The following is a 19,026-nucleotide window of genomic DNA, read 5'->3' as shown; positions in this document are numbered from 1 at the left end:
CACAGGTGAATTCTATCAAACATTTAGAGAAGAGCTAATACCCATCCTTCTCAAACTCTTCCAAAAAATTGCAGAGGAATGTATGTATGATAAATACATACCTAGATCAATTTCTTAGGTTAAGTTGTGGCTAAATTCATTTTTAAGTTCAAGGTTCTAAGTGGCTGGGGGAGTCCTCTGTTCCTTGAACAGCCTTCTGTCCCAATGAGATGAGCCCCTACTATAACAACCTGTGCTAATTCCATCATATTTATCACACTGTATTTTAATTATCAGTTTATCAGTCTCCCATCAGATTGGGGATTCCTTCAGGGAGAGACTCTTGTTCACTTTGTGTTGAAATAGGTACCAAATTATTTGACAAATGAGTAATGAACAACACTTCAGATGGCATGCATTTATCCATAATTATTGAGTATTAACCTACAAATATTCTATAATCCAATTTTAAATCCTCAAATTTATACCAAGGCTTTGATTTAGCTAATACTAATTTTTAAAATGTGTAGCTTTGAGGCATTTTATTATAAAGAGCTGGTACTCATATATATAAATGAGTAAGAACTTAAAATTCATCATACATTTACTTCATTTTTTAGCTTGACCTTCTAGTAAATCTTTAGCTTCATTGATTTTGGCTGCTATATAAGGAGATCCTCCCTTGTCTGGGTGATTTAAAAGCATAATTGGTCGATGAGCATCTCTTATCTTTCCCTTATTGGCAGTAAGGCTTACACCTAGTATTAATGCTGCTTCCTGTTTTGTCATTTTGGGTTCAAACCCACCTCTGAAGGTGTAATAGCCACCACTGAAGGCAGATTTTGGTAGACTTTGAAAAACTTGTTTTACTTGAGGCTCCATATGCTTCGTGGCTTGCAAAGCATAATGGCCTGCAAATCCTGCAGCAGCAATGGTCAGTCCAACTGCTACGGACTGTACTGGCCATGGTTCCCGCTCAGCTCCTCTGCCTCCACCAGGAGCACCCAAGTTCTTAGTTTTTATATCTTTGACAGTCTACTTTTATTTGAACTCTTACGTGATTGTTTAGCTAGGTATGAAATTGTAGGTTATGTTATTTTCCCTTAGTATTTTGAAGTTACTGCTGTCTTTGTGCATCTATTGTTGCCTTTGATAGGATTCCTGTTGGTTTGATTATTGTTCCTTTGAAGGTAGTTTATCTTTTCTCTCTTGCAGCTTTCACACTTTTTTCTCTTTTTTCTTGGTGTTCTGTAGTTTCACTACAGTGTTGTATCTTTGTTTAGTCTGGAGAGTTAAGGAGCTCTTTCAATCTGAATATTTATATCTTCACTTCTGAAAACTTTAAAAATATTATCTCTTTGTTCACTGTAGTGTCTTTTTCACAGATAACTATCATATGCTGGATTTTCTGTCTAAATTTCTCTTTCATATTTTCCATTATTTAACTTCCTGTGGTACATTATAGGTGACTTCTTTAGACCTATCTTGCAATTTAGTAAATTTCTCTTCCTCTTTGTGTTGTGTGCTCTTTAACATAGCATTGTTTTGTTTGCCAGTGATAGAATTTTTTTCAGATTTTCCATTTTTAATAATACACGCATACCTTGTTTTATTGTGCTTCACTTTCTTGCACTTCACAGATCCTGTTTTTTGCAAATTGAAAGTTTGTGGCAATGCTCTGTTGAGCAAGTGTACTGGCACCACTTTTCCAACAGTGTTTGCTCACTTCATGTCTCTGTCACATTTGGTAATTCTTACAATATTTCAAACTCTTTCATTAATATTATATTTGTTATGGTGATCTGTGACAGTTATCTTTGATATTACTACTGCAACTCGCTGAAGGCTCAGATGATGGTTAGCATTTTTTTAGCAATAAAGTATTTTAAAATTAAGGTATGTACATTGATTTTTTTAGGTACAATGCTATTGCACACTTAATAGACTACAGTGTAGTTCAAATATAACTGTTACATGCACTTGGAAATCAGAAAATTCATGTGATTCGCTTTATTGCGATACTTGCTTTATGGTAGTGATCTAGAACTGAACCTGCAGTATCTCTCAGGTATGCCTGTACCTTGATCCTGCCATGTGGAATCTATTATCTTTTTCATCTGCTTAATGGCTATAAACATTTATTTTAAAATTCTTTTTGAATTGCTTTAGTATTCAAAGTTATTTGATTATGAGCTTTTGTTGCATTCGCAAACTTTTATAGCATTGGATTGCTTTGTATTCTTTGCAATCTTTCTGAGTTCATCAGTACTAATTATATATTTATAGGTACATGCTGGATTGTGGAAGCACCCTTATGGGACAGTTTTGTGCTTTACAGTGGATGTATGGGTTTCCCAGGTTTGGACCACTTTTTTACTAATTTTTTAGTTTGGACTTTGCTAATAGCTCAAAGAATTTTACACTCTGCTGGCATGCCTTGCAGGCCAGGGAATTCAAAATTGTCATGACTGACTCTGCTTCCTGCTGTACCTTGAGGCAAACCTTGTCTTTAGACTGTTGGGAGTTTTTTCTACTTCTAGTTCACCCCCTGGTCTTGCTTCTTGGAGGAAGTTCAGGACTCAAAATCTTGACTTTTTGTGTCATTGCCACAATCTACATCCATTTCTTCCAGAGGGACACATGGCTTATTTTTCTGGGACCTAGAAATGTATTTTTCTTATCTTAAGCTCCAGCTGTGTACTTTGAAAAATTTCTTCAAATTTTATTTAGAATTTCTAGATGTCTTTGAAGTGGGAGGAGAGACTTCACACCTCAGATCCATTTGCTATCTTTGCTGGAAAGGCCTCCAATTTTTACTTTTTATTTTTTAAAATAAACTTGGGCATATTATATATGTGTGTGTATATATGTATACATATACATATGTATATATATATATGTTTTGTTAATTGCTTTTGTACCTCTAAGAGTTTATCATGAAACTTATGCCATTATTAATCTTCTAAACCATGATTCTTTAGTAGTTATTTTCCACAGAATGGACGTATTACTTATCTAGGCAATCCCTGTTGTTGCATCTTAAGTTTCTGATTTTTTTTGCAATTATAATTGATTTTTCTGTGAATATCTTTATGTATGTATCTTTGTGAGCATCTCTGCCAGGACTACCTTCTTAGAGGTGAAAGAATTGTTGTATAACAGGATAGAATCTTAATAATTTGAAAGACTGATAAAATATTAGTGATGGGAAGTACACGGATGTATCACAAAAATTCTGAACATTAAGGAAAAAAGGAACAGGGTAAAATTGTGAGAGGAAGATAGAAATACAATGGATTAGAACTTTATACCATTGTAAATGTCAAATCTCTGTTCACTGAGTTCATACAACAGACATTTAAGATATTATGTTGAGTATTGTAACTAATAGGGAAGGATAAGAAATGAATAAGACATGGTTTCTGTTCTTCAGAAGAATATAGGTGAACTCTTAATGAAGATAAATAGAACTATATGGAACTCTAATAAAAAGGCAGCCATAAGTAAGTAATATACTTCAGGTAACAGGAGGCTGCTGTGAGATCTCAGAAGGATCTACCTAATCCAGCTTGAGGAGGGGCCATATCTACCTAATAATTTACAACTCTTAAAATGATAAGAAAAAGGTTTAAGCAACAATGAACACATGGTTATAGGAGGAATAGTTGACCCAGTTAATAATTTTGTGTGTATAATTACCTCAATAAGCATTTTCTTGAATAAGCGAGTTGCCTCTCAACATGGCTCACTCCTAGTCCAAATGGTTTGTTACCATGTCACCAGCCAGAACAACAGTGTCAAGCCTGTTCTTTAGCTTCTTTACAGCAGCCACACCCTAACAGTCATCGCAACTTCCTCCTTCCAGATAGAAACTTCATTGGTCTGGTTTTCCACCATTCTTATACATGGCTATGTGCTTCAGAAGAAGCTAGGCCCATCTCCTGCTATAGGGTTCCAGCTAATCTAAGTCAGTCATAGAGTGTTCCCTTGCCAATGACTGGTTTAGGCATAGGCATGTAATACAATTTTGGCAGGAGGAAAATTTTGCTTGGGGCTTTCTTGAAAAGGTTTATTCACCCATATAATGAGGAAAAGATGGTCCTTTCACTGGCTATTGTTGGTTCTTGATATTGTACTTGGAACTGTTGCAGTCATCTTGCCATCCGTCTTAGGATGAAGTCAGTACATAGGAAGGTGAAGCTAAGAAGGAGAGAGGAAACCTGGAGGCTGCTCTGCTACTTAATGTTGTGATAATAAATGCCCAGATGGTTTGAGTTATGTTTTTCTATTACCTGAAGCCAAAATCTTCCTAACTGATGCAGGAGGCAAGGTGCCCCTTGGGACTCTTGTCACCTCAGGACAATCCCTGTAATCTACTCAAGTGTCTCATGCAGGGATGCAGGCGATGTTCTGGGTGACTTGGGCTGTTTTCCTATTTGTTGCCTTTGGACAGTTACCAGAATAACTGGATATTTGCATTTCCATATCACAATGTCTCTTTCTAACCTTTCTTTTCTAACTTAAAAGTAGGTTCTTCCAGTTGATTTTTGAATGACCTAAAACCAAGAGAACTATTGATATTGCACAGTAGTGATCCATGTATTTCCTATTCAATTCCTTTGTCATGAAAATTAGGGGAAAATACACAATGAAAATTAGTTTTGGCTAAATATTATGAAAAGTAAAAATTTCCACTTTTCAAATGTGTTAAGATAGCTTGCATTTATTGCTTCCTTTGTTTCTTCACTGTGCCGTGACCATAGCTTATCACTCACTTTGAAACTTTTTTCAAGCATCGAAACTCTTTTTGTTTCCAAATGATTTCTAAATGATCAACAGCACCTCCCCTGCTGAAAAAAAGCAGTTGTAATAAATTAGATTAAGTTGATTTTATAAATTCGAATTTATAATTGGAGAGTATGGGGGACAATTACAGCTTGAGGTCACCTTGAGCAAGTGACTTGTTTGTTTTAGATTCCCATGTTGAGAGAATTCTGATTCACATCTATAAGTAGTTGCAAGTTTTAGGATTTTGTTTGTTTGCTTAAGAAGCTTGTTTTTGTAATCTCTTGAGTAAGGATGGTTAGAAATACTTTATTCACAGTTCACAGAGGAGCAAGTTAACCTGGTTGCATAACGTAATGTAGTGAAAATTTCAGATATGAATATTATAATATTGGTATATAATATTCTTGTGTGTGCCTGTATTTAAATACCATTTTAGAAATAAGTGCTGTTTAAATGAAGAAATTAAAATAGCACAGTTTTTGTAACCCTTGAAGTGCCCCGGCATAGCTTGAATTTGAAAACCACTGCTTTTTAAAAATTATTTTTTACAATTCTTCTCACACCATGTAGCAATAATTTGATGAACTTCGTCTCCCTTGAGCTGCTCAAAGGCAGGGCTTGTGTCTCATTTATGGTGAATTTAGGTGCACAGTTTTATTTTTACATGGTTACCCTTCCTTACACCAACTGAGAGCTCTCCAAGGCAATATTCCTCATCCATATAGCACAGTGCCCACTGCATGGAACATCTGTGGAATGAATTCTATTACATCCCAGCAAACATTTCTCGCCTATTCTATCTGTTCAGTTTAAAGAAGACCAAATTAGGGGTTGATTTCATTGAAGCTTCTCTTAAAGTATATGTATGTAGATCCATTTATGGTAACTTTTGTTGTTTTCTTTATGTATGAGATAAAAAGATACTCGTAGAAATTTAGGAAGTATAGAAAATTACGAAGAAAATAATCACTGTGAAGCTTTTGCATTTCCTTTCAGTCTTTCTTCTCTGTATATATTAGTTATGTAAATGATGTCTACGTCCTGCTTATTTTCCCTAACATAAGTGGGCATTTCTTCACTCTATTAAAAAGTTTTCATAAGCCTAATTTTAATTGCTATGTGAACTATTCAATCTTATGAAAGTACCATGGTTTATTTTATGCATTGTCTATTCTTAGACATAAAGTTTCTAATCTGCTTTTATAAATTATGCATTACAAAATGCTATGATATTTTTCATATAATGTATCAACTGTGCAAAGATTTATTTGTTTAGCATAAATTCCTGAAAAAAAGAAAGTACTGGGCCAAAGGCACAAACATTTTCAAGGCTCTTGTTTTATTTTTGCTTTAGATAAATTTGTCATTGTTCCTGTTTATACTAGAGAAGTTGTATCTGTTTGGTTGCAGTTGGATGATTGTTGATGCCTCAGAAAATTCTAAGAATTAAGAATTTTAGAATTTAGATGACAGTAGAAGCAAAAGCTAAGTTAGATTTATCAAATGAAGTGGATAACAGAACCAGGGCATCATGCTTTTTAAGAGAATTGGCTTTCAGACACTATATCTTGAGTCTCATTTCCTTGGGGATTCTACCTTCCAGGGCTTTTTGTAGCCCTGATTCTTGCTGGATTTACATTTCCTGAGTTTCATTTGTGTCTGACCTTTCCCTAAAGAGCAAGGGATGGAGAACCTTGTCGGGAATGCACTCCACTTAAGAACCAGCACCCATTTATTTTCTCATAGGCTGACCTTGGGTTCTGGCCAGAGGAATACAGACCTGATTTCTCCTCTTGATTTTGCATTAACAAAGCTTTTTAAAGCTCACACGTGTGGAAAGACTTGATAGAGTGGGAACATCATTTTGTTTCAGGGCAAGGATAATATGTATAAGGGGAAATGTTAAGTCTGGATTCTTACATATTTAAAAATTTTAACCTATTTACCCAGAAGCAGAAATGATTTGGGGCTTAGAAAAAAGTCACAGATAATTTGAAATTCATATGTTGTTATTCGATTTAAAGTCATATCTTTCTTCATCTAGATCATATCAGTCTAATTCTAAGAGAAGCATCCAAGGGGTTTGAATGGAATTTTTTTTTAATGTAAAGAAATGACACATTAAAAAAACAACAACAACCAATTGGCTTCCCACAGTGGCAGACTTGCAGCTGTTAACTAATTCCATAATGAGCGGTATATACCCACACATTTTCCAAATTAAATATGGGTATATACAGGCCTGGCTTAAGATTCTATAATACAGACACTTTACCTGCTAAGGGAAAAAAATTAAAACCAAGATTGCCCCAAGGGTTATAAGCACTGAGGGGAGAGGTAAGAATAAAAAAGCCAGAGAGAGGGAATGATGTGACTTTGTAGAATGCCTACTTAGGACAGAGAGGGGAGGAGATTGTAGGGATGGTTGAAGGATAATGCAAGTGCCTGGGCATTGCTTAGACGATCTGATCAGTTATCCAGATCAAGTCATGCTTACATTATTAGAACCTGGGTATTAAGAACTGCCATTCAGGCAAGTACTGATGATTGTTTTTTGCTAGGAGGTATATTAGAACTTACACAGTACTTCTGAAAAAAAAATTCTATTTGCCCTCCCCTGTAAAATTCTTTTTCAGATAGTGAAATTACATTTTTATGACTTAAGCTTAATTTGGATTCAGTTCAATTCAGTTTTTGAAAACGAGAAATTAATCCTGAACTGGGCTAAAACTTGGATTGCTAGAATGGCTGATCATTGCATCTCCCCGTAGCCTGCAAATTTTTTGAGAATCCCATTAAATTTGATTCAGGAGTCCCTTACCAGCCAAATGTATTGTTTCCATGGATACAATTAATGGGGAAAGCAATTTTATAAGACTGATGTGAAAAATGAGCACTTCATCAGCCCCCCTGCTGGTCGCGTTTAGAGACTGGAGGAAGGAAGTCAGCTCTTGTGGGCTTGGAAGAAGCTCTGTGGTGTAAAGGGGGCAAAACAATGAAAGCAGAAGTCAGAAGTGTCTTTTTAAGTGTAAGGAATTAACCCTGAAGATTTAATTGGAAAATGCCACTAAATTGTGACACCTTTTCACACACTTTCTGTTTACAGAATCCACTCTGTGACAACCTTAAAAAAAAAAAAAAAACCAACCCAAAACCCTAAAAGACCATTCCTTAAAAATACAGACCTCCCTTCTCCTTTAATTGCTGAAACAGGTTTTAGGGTATTTGGTGCAAGACAGATAGACCCAAGAAAGAATGAAAGCCTTAATGAAATGAAGGACTCACTAGCTCTTAACTGTCACTAATTTCTACCACAACATTTAAGTTTTAGGTAATTATGACTCAATCATCAAAATTTCTCTTGATTAGCGTTTTTATTCATTTATTCTCTGAAATACATACAATGGGGTGAAATCGATATCACCTCATCTCATTTTCCAAAATATTAAAGTGAAAATAATAGAACCACAATGCAATTTTCTAAGCATCAAAGAATGCTTTCACTCCACTGCCCCAAGCCCAGAGCAGAAATCTAGAGAGATTTCTTGACAAATTCAGAGCCCTGCTGTACAGTGGTTACATGGCATTTGAATAACTATTAAAAAAATGTTTTCTAAAGCCTACTCTAATTTGGGGAAGAAATGAGGCTGGAACAATTCTGTGTTCAGTTTAATATCACTGTGCAGCTTGTGACAAAAATGTTGCCCTTTTCCTATTTTTCCTGACTGGAAATAGGGGATAGGCAACTTAAAAAAAAAAAAAAAAAAAAAAAAGTAGAGTGTGAACAAGTACATTTCAGGGTGAATAAATTCAGTTTAATTGCATACAAGCAAATCCATTTAAGAAACTATTTGTTTATATTTTCTGCAATACAGCTGTCCTGTTTTTTTCCTTTTCTTTCTTTCTTTTCTTTTTTTTTTTTTTTTGAGATTGTTTGAAAGGGGGCTGTTAAAAAAGCTGCTTTCCCCTGCAGAGGGCAGTCTGCCTCTACAAAATACACACAACCCCAGCAGCATTTGAGCATAGAGAATAAGTATGTAAAATTATTTTCTTAAGCTGTGAATGTAAATAATTCTTTTTGTTTTTGGATAAGACTATGGGAAAAAAGTCTTCTATATTAGGAAAGTGTAGATTGTGTATAGCTCTATGAGAGTGTTTTCCTCTTGCCCTTTTATGTATTGTTTGGCTGACCATTTTTTTTTTCTTTTTTCAGTTTGAAGGCATTTTTGAATAAGCATTGAGCAAGAGAGATAACAAATAAGGTCCCACATGGAGGGGGAAACAGTAATCAGGAGAATAAGAGAAACCTCAGGCTGGATTGTAGATTAAAAATATATTTGTGTTAAGAATTCGAGGGCCTACAAATTGTATTGCAAAGGCAGAGAAAGTAAAACATACCACCTGATTTTTTTTTAAATACAGAAATTAATTTCAATTTAAAGAGGTTTCTATCTGCAGCTGGAGATATTTAATCTGAAAAGTGTGAGAAAATAGGTATTTCTTTCTGTAATATTTCTTTCCTGTTTGATGTATGTCTCTGTCTGAGAGGGAAATGGATTAAATAGAGGCAGCTCTTCCAGAGGAGAATTGGAACCTTTCGAGAAGAGGCGCTGATAAGCGTGTAACTGATGCACAGATAAATACAAGACAACAGAATTCCAAAACAGTTTAATTGTAGATTTTCTGGACTTTCAAGGTAGAGGGGAACACTTTCTGCTGACCAGGAGAAAAGTGCCTAGAGATATTGTGGAGCCTTAGTTTAAGGGTGTGTGAAAAATGATCAAGCTGCACATGATCATTTCCATAGATCATCTTCAGTGGGCAAAATAAGCCACCTTCCTTGTGTAGAAATTCATAAACACTGAAAAAAACATTATGTGGTTTTTGTTTATTGAAATCATAAAGAAAGAATTGTATAAAAGGATCCTTAAAAACACAATAACTAGTATAGGAAAAATGCTTAGCAACTTATATCTTGGGAATATTACAGGAATCTGCAGCTAACACCGATTTTCATATCACGAATGCAAGTTTGGAAATACCTTTGAGAATATCTCTTTTGCTGCTTGCCTGCCTATTTACTTGCCAGGATTTTCTCAGTTCCTTTTCTAAAGCAGTTTGAAAATGTGATTTCGTGTCGAGATGCTTTTGTGAAGTGCAGTTTATTTATTCGCTTCTCACCACATATGTTTTTATTAATGTGCAATTATTACATAGCAAGATAACGCCAGCACAAAATATATTGTCTCTAAATGAAGAGGATGGACTGTAAGTGGTTTAATTTTTGAAACTTAAATTTTTGAAGCTGGCTCTCAAAGCACGCAGCTTTGTAGTCTGCGATTTATGACAGCTGCGGTCGAGCCAGGTGGAGCAAAAGCAGCAAAATGGCAGGACAACTACTGTAAGGGAAGGTCATGAGGAGTCTTCTCAGTTTCCAGTGTGAAATTTAATCAGGTTCCATAGAATGATGTGATTTCTCTTGTTAGCCCATTCTGAACTATTTTGAAAATATAAATTATAAACCTTTCAAATTTAAAACACAGGGAGATTCAGAACTGCCTAGGTTGTCATCCGGGTGTTTATTTTGACACCATGAATTTTATTTTTGCAAGTTTATTTTAATCAAGTGGCCCATTCTACATCATATTGATATTGCACATAAAGTTGTGGTTGTTAGCTTCAACCATTTAGAAAGAATTTTATTTTAGCAAGTTTATTGTGATCAAATAGTTTCTTCTCTATTATATTGACATTGTTCTATCCTATCACAGTTGCCAAGGCCAACCACATATAATTTTTCTTTTCCAGAACTATACAACAAGTATAAAACGTTTGCATACATCAAACTAGCTCATCTTTGAGGGGTATTTCAACCAGTGCAGAAACAGTTGGGCATTGCTTATAACTTCTAACCACATCTTCAAAAGTTATGTTATGCCCATTTGTTTTAAATGAACACTACATAAAACTCTTTAATATTAAAAATTAAATGATTATGAAATGTACAAAGTACTATTAAGACTTCCAGATATTTGTAGAGTTACAATGTTAGATTGGTTATTTTTCACTAAAAAAAATGGAAAACATTGAACCTGTGAAATTTGTGTGCATTTTGTGTCACCAATATTGATACAGCTTAAGAGAGTGATGCTTTCTCTTTTTCTCTTCACTCACATAAACACACACACACAGACATATGTAGATGTATATGTAAAATGCATAATAGTCTTATGTACAAAAATATGCCTACTTTCTTCCATGGCTAGTGAGGTACATCTAATCAGCTATTTGTAAATTAGTACACTTGCCAAAATATGTTAACTTTTACAGTCTGTCAAGTGCATTGTGCACACCACGTAATCCACACAGTTGGATTTGTCTTGTTCTTCCTAAAACCTTGGGAACAATGCTTACAGAGAAAAGAGTGGGTGGTTTTTACATGGCTTGAAAATTTTAAATAATATTTCGACTTGTGTATGTATTTACTATTAAGTGATCTTAATGCCTTGATTTTTTTAAAGTATTGTCTTAGAAATTTTCATAATTTCAATGTATACTTAAAAGTATACCAAAATATATATTTTTTCCTGTCACCTCAAGAAAACTCAATTTAACTCACTTTCACATTTGATTTGAAAAACAGAAGCATTCAGCGCTGTGGTTACCCTTGTCTTGAGTCGGCATTGTACAGCATTTTCTTGCCACCTTCCACAGCCGAGTGCAAAAAAAAACCCACAGTGGGAACCCTGATTTTTCAGCCATTCTGTATCTTTGTTGCTGTAGACTCTTAATTCTGCTTCTGTTTATAATATTTGCGTTTGCTCTTATTATACCAAAAGAAATTCCTTGGAATGCATAGTCACTTTCTCCCCATTCCTTTCATTTGCAGATGAAAGGCAAATGCAGATTTAAAAAAAAATAAATAAATACGATGTGGTTAGGACCATTCATCACACTCCCTGTCTGCTGGATCTTTGTTTCTGTTTCATGCTGTGTGCATTACATTACATTTCTGAACCTGTTGTGAGTGTTTTGTTTTTTAGCATTTTTCTTTTGTAGTTTATTAAAATAAAAATATTTTCAGTCAGCAGAAATCTCATTGGTTCTTCTGGAAATCTTGCCCCACAGGCCTTTGCAGGACAAGAACAGATTGTCCAGGGCCTAATTCTGAGCATTGTTTTTTATGAGGAAATCAAAAGTATAATTGTGAAAACCCAGTGTGTCCTTTTATGTCTGAAAAGGAGAATTAAATTGCTGGTGGCAAAGCAACAGGGGATAGAGAGAGAGTGGATGTGAGGCAGGCCCTCTGGAATTAGGGATTTGTTGTTGAAAGTAAGGGGAGAGTCCACTTCAGTATGTACACAAGTGAGTGTGCATTTGGCAGGTAGATCACGGAACCCAGAGAGTACAATGCAGCAGAAATTGAAAAGGAGTAAATGCAATAAAATGGTCCCTTTGGCCATTCAGTTTGCTCCTGTCAAATTCTTAAAAGCCCTAATTTGCAAATATTAGAGAAAACACTGATTCAAACTTGGACGATGAACTAAATACCTACTAACTGTGGTTCTTTCTAGGGAAAAAAAAAAAAATCTTTATATTCTTGAGGGATTTTTACCCAGATGTTATTCTTGACAGGACTACTCTAGCTTTTTGACCTGTGCTTTTATTTTTAATTCTGAGGAGAAGCAGCTTGAAATTTTGATTTCATTTGTGCTAATTCCACTTTCTGTATCTGATCACTAAATAGCGTATCATGATTTGGGACTTGTGGCATAACTGTTCTAGATCACTAAATTTAATGAAGTTCTAAGACCATCATCAGAGGTCTTTCATGGGAATATTCAGACAGTTTTGAATTTTGCCATATGACGAACAGCATCTCCGCATATTTTAGGGTATATATGTAAGACAAAAGATTCTGTGAAAACACTTCGTGTTCCAAGGTTAACTGGGATGTAACAAAATAGATGTCAAAAAAAACAAACAAACAAACCCAGTGCTGTGAATCCTGACAAAACCTTGGTGGTGTGACAGAACCTCGGTGGTGTGCTGTGGTGGACAAATGGTTAAAATATACACTCATTGGAGTATGAAGGCAGTTCTTCTCAGCTGTCAGATAGTTTGACCAGTGTCAGGCTATCCTGACGCGTGCAGCATACCTTCATTGCATCATAAATAAAACAGACAAATTACTTTTTTTTTCCCTCTAGGATGGAATAAGCACCATGAGAGGGGAGGGAAAAGGATTAAGAGGGGGGAGGGGTGACTTGGAGGGTTGGTGGGGAGGTAGTGAGTGAAGAATTAGAAGGGAAAGGAGAAAAGAGAGATCCCTTCAGCCCCTCTATGAATCTCGGAATGGCAGCCGAGAACAATGAGAAAACCAGGCAATTACCTAGAATCCTGTTCCCTTATCCAGACATAGAAAATATATTCTTGCACCAGCCTTCCTTCCATCCCCCACTCCCCACTCACCTCCTCCCCTTCCCCCAGTCTATCTAATTCATTTCTTTAGTGGAAGGCCCAGCAGATGTAACAAAGGGAGAAGGGTTTCTGATGATGGACCACTCACGACTCAAGGGCCCAGTCTTCCAGGTCTGCAGTGGGAAACATTTTATATTCTGTGCCCTTACAGACTTTGGCAATCTCTGAAGCCACAGCAGTGAACAATGAGCAGAAAGGTATTTTATAGCCTGAACTCTTTTCCTGATTCCCTGAAAATCAAGTGGTCAGGACCGTAACTCCTCTGGCCCAAATGCACCAAGCCAACGTAGCACTTCAGCCTTGGGTAAATTCTGCCCTAAGATATGAGTAGGAATTCTGGGCTCTGAAACTGTTTTACCCAGAAACCTTCCTGAATTCCAGTGAAGAATTCTGCTTTATTTCTTACATCATCATTGCAGTCCTGTAAGAGGCTGCCTCCTATCTATCTTTCCCTTCAATTAGGCACCAGTGAATGGAAGATGCTGGTAGCATTGGTGATTTGACAGGTTCTTTCAGAGTGACTGGAAAGTCTTTCCTTTCTTCACTCCTGTGCTTCCTGGCCACTTGGCCAAATCACTTAGAACATGTATGGAAGGATGAGCCATAAATGACTGCTCCCTCTGAGGCCTTTGCTGTTGGAATGTGTGTATGCCGTTATATGCTGAACAGGAGCATTTTGTTAGCCAGTCTATTGAAGAGTGACATTTAAGTGAGAATGTGTGTCTGAACTCCTGTCATTTATATTCCAACATGGCAAGAATGGCTCTATATCTGATTTCTTGTGTCTTCTATCTACCTCCTCCCATAATCAAGAAGACTTACTTTGCATTGTCTGGAATGGGGATGTTTTATAACTCATCATCCACACTTCTTATCGTGACCAGTAATTCATAACGCAAGACAGCTGCCTGGGGTTAGGGTGTGGTTGGCAGCTGCTTACAAAAATTCCTCTCTGCACTCTTTACAGTAGCTGTGCAACCACTATAGAAAGTGGAATACCAAGGCTTTTCCATGGCAACATTTACTCAAGATAGTGCTTGAAAGAGACTTAAGTTTCTTCTTGGAAAAACAATTAGCAAAATCTCAGAGGCCAGGAGATTGCCAAGAGCACCTCCCTACATTAGCCAAAGAACACTTGTTGGCATTCACCAGCTTATTTAACCTTTTCCTTTAAGTAAAATAGATTTACTGGAAATGCCATGTTTCTAGTGAGGTGGTGGTGTTTGGTTTCAAAGTGGATGCAAAGTGCTTTGACATCTTTTTATGCCTTAAAAAGTGTGATTTAGATCTTAACGTAGTTTTCATTTCTACAACTTACATCTTACGTAGTATTTATTTTTATATTGAAATTTAAAAATGAAAAATTTCATTTTCACAATTTACATCTTATGTAGTATTTATTTTTACAACTTGGTTGTGAGTTAATAAGAGCTGGAGCCCTGGATTAGGCTTTGTTGCATTATCCCGTAGGATGTGAAGGTTTGCAGTTGTGAAGCCTGGGGGTTCAGATTCCAGTTTTGCCTCTTGCCTGGTGTGATGTCACGGAGATCAATGACTCTTACTTAGGTTGAGACTCGACTTCCTATGGGACAAAAATTCATCAGTCTGGTGAAGTTTAATAAAATAAAAGCTTATCATATCACTTGGTTACTTACCCGCTGCCTAGAAATGTTAAGTTACAGTTACTCCAGTATATACTCATAAATATTTGTTGATTGAGACAGCAGTTACATAAAGATAAGCCTAGACTAAGCAGCTATTTTCTCAAGAAAATTGTATTGTTTAGGACAAACCCCTAAAAATAAAGGTACTTCAGAAATATGTTGGAAGATGACAGTGTTCAACTTAATAAAAAAAAAAAAAGTCACCTGAAACAGCTTTAAATTGCCAGATGAGTTTTTTCTCTTTCTCCTTAGAAGTCATATCTAAATTTAACATAAGTTCCAAAAGTCAGTGCTGAGACAAGCTGTAAAATAATCCAATTAATGAGTATGTATTGTAGTTGGTAAGTTTATATACAGATTCATCATATAAGAAAAAAAACCCTATATTCTTCACTAGTGGTTTTTCTGATATTTAGTCCAACTTAATTGGACTCCTTTAAATCCTTCTTGAGTGTTGTCTTTGCAAGATTTATCTATTACTGTTACAGAAGATCCTTCATTAGGTGAGATCCCCTTTTGTCTCCAAATTTAATTTCTATAAACTTTGTGTTTTAACAAAAGTTCACTACAGTTGAGGTTTTCAATGTCAAGATAATTGTTTTCAACCTTACGGATCTTCTAATTCCCATGATCTAATTCATTTATCATATTATAATTACCTTGACTCCCCACGTTGACGGGAGTGGGGCAGTTGTGCATGTTGTATGATGCATCCTATTAGATAGAGCCCATGGGGTTGATCAGAATGGCTTTTACTCACACATCTCATATATGAATAAAAATGTATAAAATTCCACAAGTCTGACAGGATGAAGCAGAAGACCTTTTCTGGGTAATTGTTGCACTGAAACGGCTCACCTCAATTTGTCTTGCTAAGGATTGAAGGTACCCTGGAAGGATTCTAGCCCATGCAAGACAGTTCAAGTCCTTAATTGTGTGAACTTAAGTAACTATAAGTTATTTGAGTGAATAATTAAAAATATTATCTAAAACTATAACCCCATTTTTTCATTGGCCTATAGCATTATTATTTTTAAAAAAGTATTTGACATATCAAAGTTTTATTTGAAAGAATGGCTTTGGCAGAAACACAGAAGCAGAAGGAAAGAGTTAAAGTTTATGCATTATTTAAATATACATTAACTCTTTACAATTCTTGGATGTTGAGATTTGGTTTTTAAATGTTGGAGGATGACAAGTAATTCTAGAGGGACATCAAAGGACAGAGGATGCTATATCATATTAAGATCACAGTTTGGTGAATCTGTGCAAGGCTTTTCCTTAATCTAATGTAAAGGTTTGTAAGAACCTGTCATCTCGTTGCTCATTGGCTGCGTTTTACATAATACCCTTCAGCATCATTGATACCAACCTCGATGGCATTATTACTGCTCTTTACAGTCGTGTGCTAGTAATGTTAAATCTGAATGAGATTAATAAAATAAATAAAGTGATAAAGATTTTAATGCTATTAACAATCAGTAATATTTCTAGACAGCACAAGAAAAGGAATAGCATGCCATTAGCCAGCCTAGATAGACTCCACAGTCTGTAAACACAAAGATACCTGGTAATTCATGTTGATAAACCTTACTTTATTAAAGTGGTTCCCCTCCCCCCGACTTCCCTATTCTTTTTCATCCTTCTCTTCCTCCTGTCCTTTCCCTTACTTTCCTCCCTCCTTCCCTCTTCCTTTTCCTCTCTTTGTCATTTCTCTGTGTGTGAAGATGCATTCTTCATGATCTCTCATCTTTACTGCTTTGCAGTTATTGTGCTGTTATTGTCTGGAAATTGACCATTGCCTAGCAATCGTGTGTGCGACTTCTGCCAGTAAACCTGCTGGCTCAGCCTGCCTTCCTTCCAGCTCTCTCTGCCTTCCTTAGCGAGTGCTTTCCTCACTCCCACTGTCTTCCAGCTTCCACCTCGACACTCTTCATCCTCCCGCAGATGCTTCCTGGGGTTCTTTTTGAAATGGATGCTAGCCTTTTGTTCCAGTCCCGCTCCGAGTTGCTAGGGTCAGGCAGCTAGCAGCCTCCCTGGGGCAGTGCTATGATGAATTTTGGCATGGCCAGGCTGTTTAACAACTCCATCGCAGAGTGCCAGCTTCCTCAGAGATTGAAAGGAGCTGTGATGAGCTTTTTCCAAAGGCTCCACTCAAGTTTTGAAATGCCAAAGATTCCCGTGGATCTCTAAATTATGTGGTAATTTTTTGAACCACACCTTCTCGATAAAAATGAATTTTCTTTTCCAAGAAACATAGGTATTCTGTGATCTTACTAGTTAAGCACTCAAATTTTCCTGGGATCCAAGTTGTTTGGATTTAGTAATTTTTTATTTAAAAATGTTCAAGTCCTGTCAACCTTCTTATTGCTAATGGTCAGTTATGTCTCATCTTTGCCACCATTCACACTCTTTCTTCTTCTCAACGTCATAATTGTTATAAATGACACTCTCAAATAATTTTTTAAAACTCCTGTCATTTCAGAAACATTTACAAAGTTGTCCTAATTGAGTGCATTTTTTAAGTGGGTAGAACCAGTTATTTAAGCCCAAATTATTTATCTAGTTCTGTACCTGTATGAAAAATTGTTTAAATTAGAATACATTTCATTTTCTTTTATGGTGTTGAAAATTTATCTTTCAAAATTATTTTTTCATTTTATATCTACATATTTGGGTTGTAATATGGCCACTGAAGAGGCAAATAGTGGTCTTTAATTGGGACTACTTAAGTAGTCACACAAGGAAATACTGCCAGGGACCTTCAGATGTTAATCATGAATGAGAAAACATTTAAGCTTAGTTTATGTGACTGTGTGCATAAAACAAGCATACTGTATGGCTTCTTTGTAAATCAGGTGTACTTTTCAGCTGTATGTCATTGTAATGACCCCCAGCTTTTCTGGAACTAAAGAAGGGGAGAAAAGTGCATGATGCTGTGTGTATGTGTGTGTTACCAGCGAATGTGATGAGCGTTCTCAGGAAGGATAACTTGGGCCGAGTTAACAGCTCTGTACCCTCCTTCTTATCCTTTCTGGTATTCATTAAGTTAATATACTGTTGCCTGCATGGGGCAGCTTCTTTGATGGTGAGTACAGTTAAATGCCTATTTAGACATGTCACGGACTAACCAATGCAAGAAGGTGCATGAAGTGTTGCAGAGAGAGAGAGGGAGGAGAGGAAAATTGTTGCTATATATTTTTTAACTTAAAAATGCTTCTTCTTAACAATCCTTTGCAGCTGGCAGAAGGCTAAGGTTTCTCACACTATGAAAGGAAGTCAGACCATAAATAAGCTAGTCAAGCACACCTGGAAAGAATAAAATGCCTTTCTAGACTTTACACTGTGCTTAGAATGGATGCCAGCCTGGTGAGTGCATTCAAATGGTATGGAAGAATGTGTAAATGCCACATTAGTATAAAGCTAGGGAAATGTTTCCATTTTTTAATCTCTAACTTTTAAACTAATGGTTTATGGGAAAAAAATATGGAAAGGCATTTTTCAAAGTTTAGTGTCTTGCTGTCATGTTTGGGGTGATGGACTTCTTTCAAAAAGTAGCAAGAGTGAGACAGAAAGATAATGTGCTTTCAGAGCCAGTTAGAGACTAACAAACTTTCCAGAAGTTGTCACAGTTTTCACACTTAGGGATCTAATTCAAAGATGTACATTCCTCATCTGATGTACGTTAAAGATCCAACGATCATTAGCCCTTTTTAGCTCATCCCCTTTCAGGACATTACACAAGATTTTTTATCACTGCACTGGTCAGACATGCACTGGTGCAGTTCTTGAGTTGGAAGCTGTGGATGCTTCTGTTTAATCATTTGGCTGCCAGTACCGTCTGTGAATTCCATCCCATCTGGCTTAGGCCTTTTGTACATTTTAAGGTAGGGTACTCAATATCCCCAGAAGCTGGTCACTGCTGAAACAAGCCAGCAAACTTATGGCTGTATTACTTTTGTCTGAAAAGTGTGTGCTCACAGCCTCCCTTGTTTGCACAATAGGGTTCATGTCTAGGCCACGGGGATGGAAGGGCACCTCGTTATTTGCCGGGCCCAGGCACAACTTTGGGCTAGACACTTCCTTGGTGAAGAAGAGAGTTGTTCTTCAACAA

The 19,026-nt window shown here is 36.3% G+C and overlaps 1 protein-coding gene across 1 annotated transcript; it reads right to left on the bottom strand.

Moving 5' to 3' along the window:
* Positions 1-399: 399 nt before the first annotated feature.
* LOC103020046 (mitochondrial import inner membrane translocase subunit TIM14-like) lies at positions 400-18,793 on the bottom strand. The gene is made up of 2 exons (XM_057534490.1): positions 18,653-18,793; positions 400-1,014 (listed from the first exon to the last, which is right to left on the bottom strand). The coding sequence occupies exons 1-2, from the start codon at positions 18,791-18,793 to the stop codon at positions 589-591; spliced, it is 567 nt and encodes a 188-aa protein (XP_057390473.1). The 3' UTR covers positions 400-588.
* Between the last annotated feature and the right edge of the window lie 233 nt (positions 18,794-19,026).

This window comes from Balaenoptera acutorostrata, chromosome 19, assembly GCF_949987535.1.
Source record: "Balaenoptera acutorostrata chromosome 19, mBalAcu1.1, whole genome shotgun sequence".
Lineage (NCBI taxonomy): Eukaryota > Metazoa > Chordata > Mammalia > Artiodactyla > Balaenopteridae > Balaenoptera > Balaenoptera acutorostrata.
This window is presented reverse-complemented; position numbering and strand designations above follow the sequence as displayed.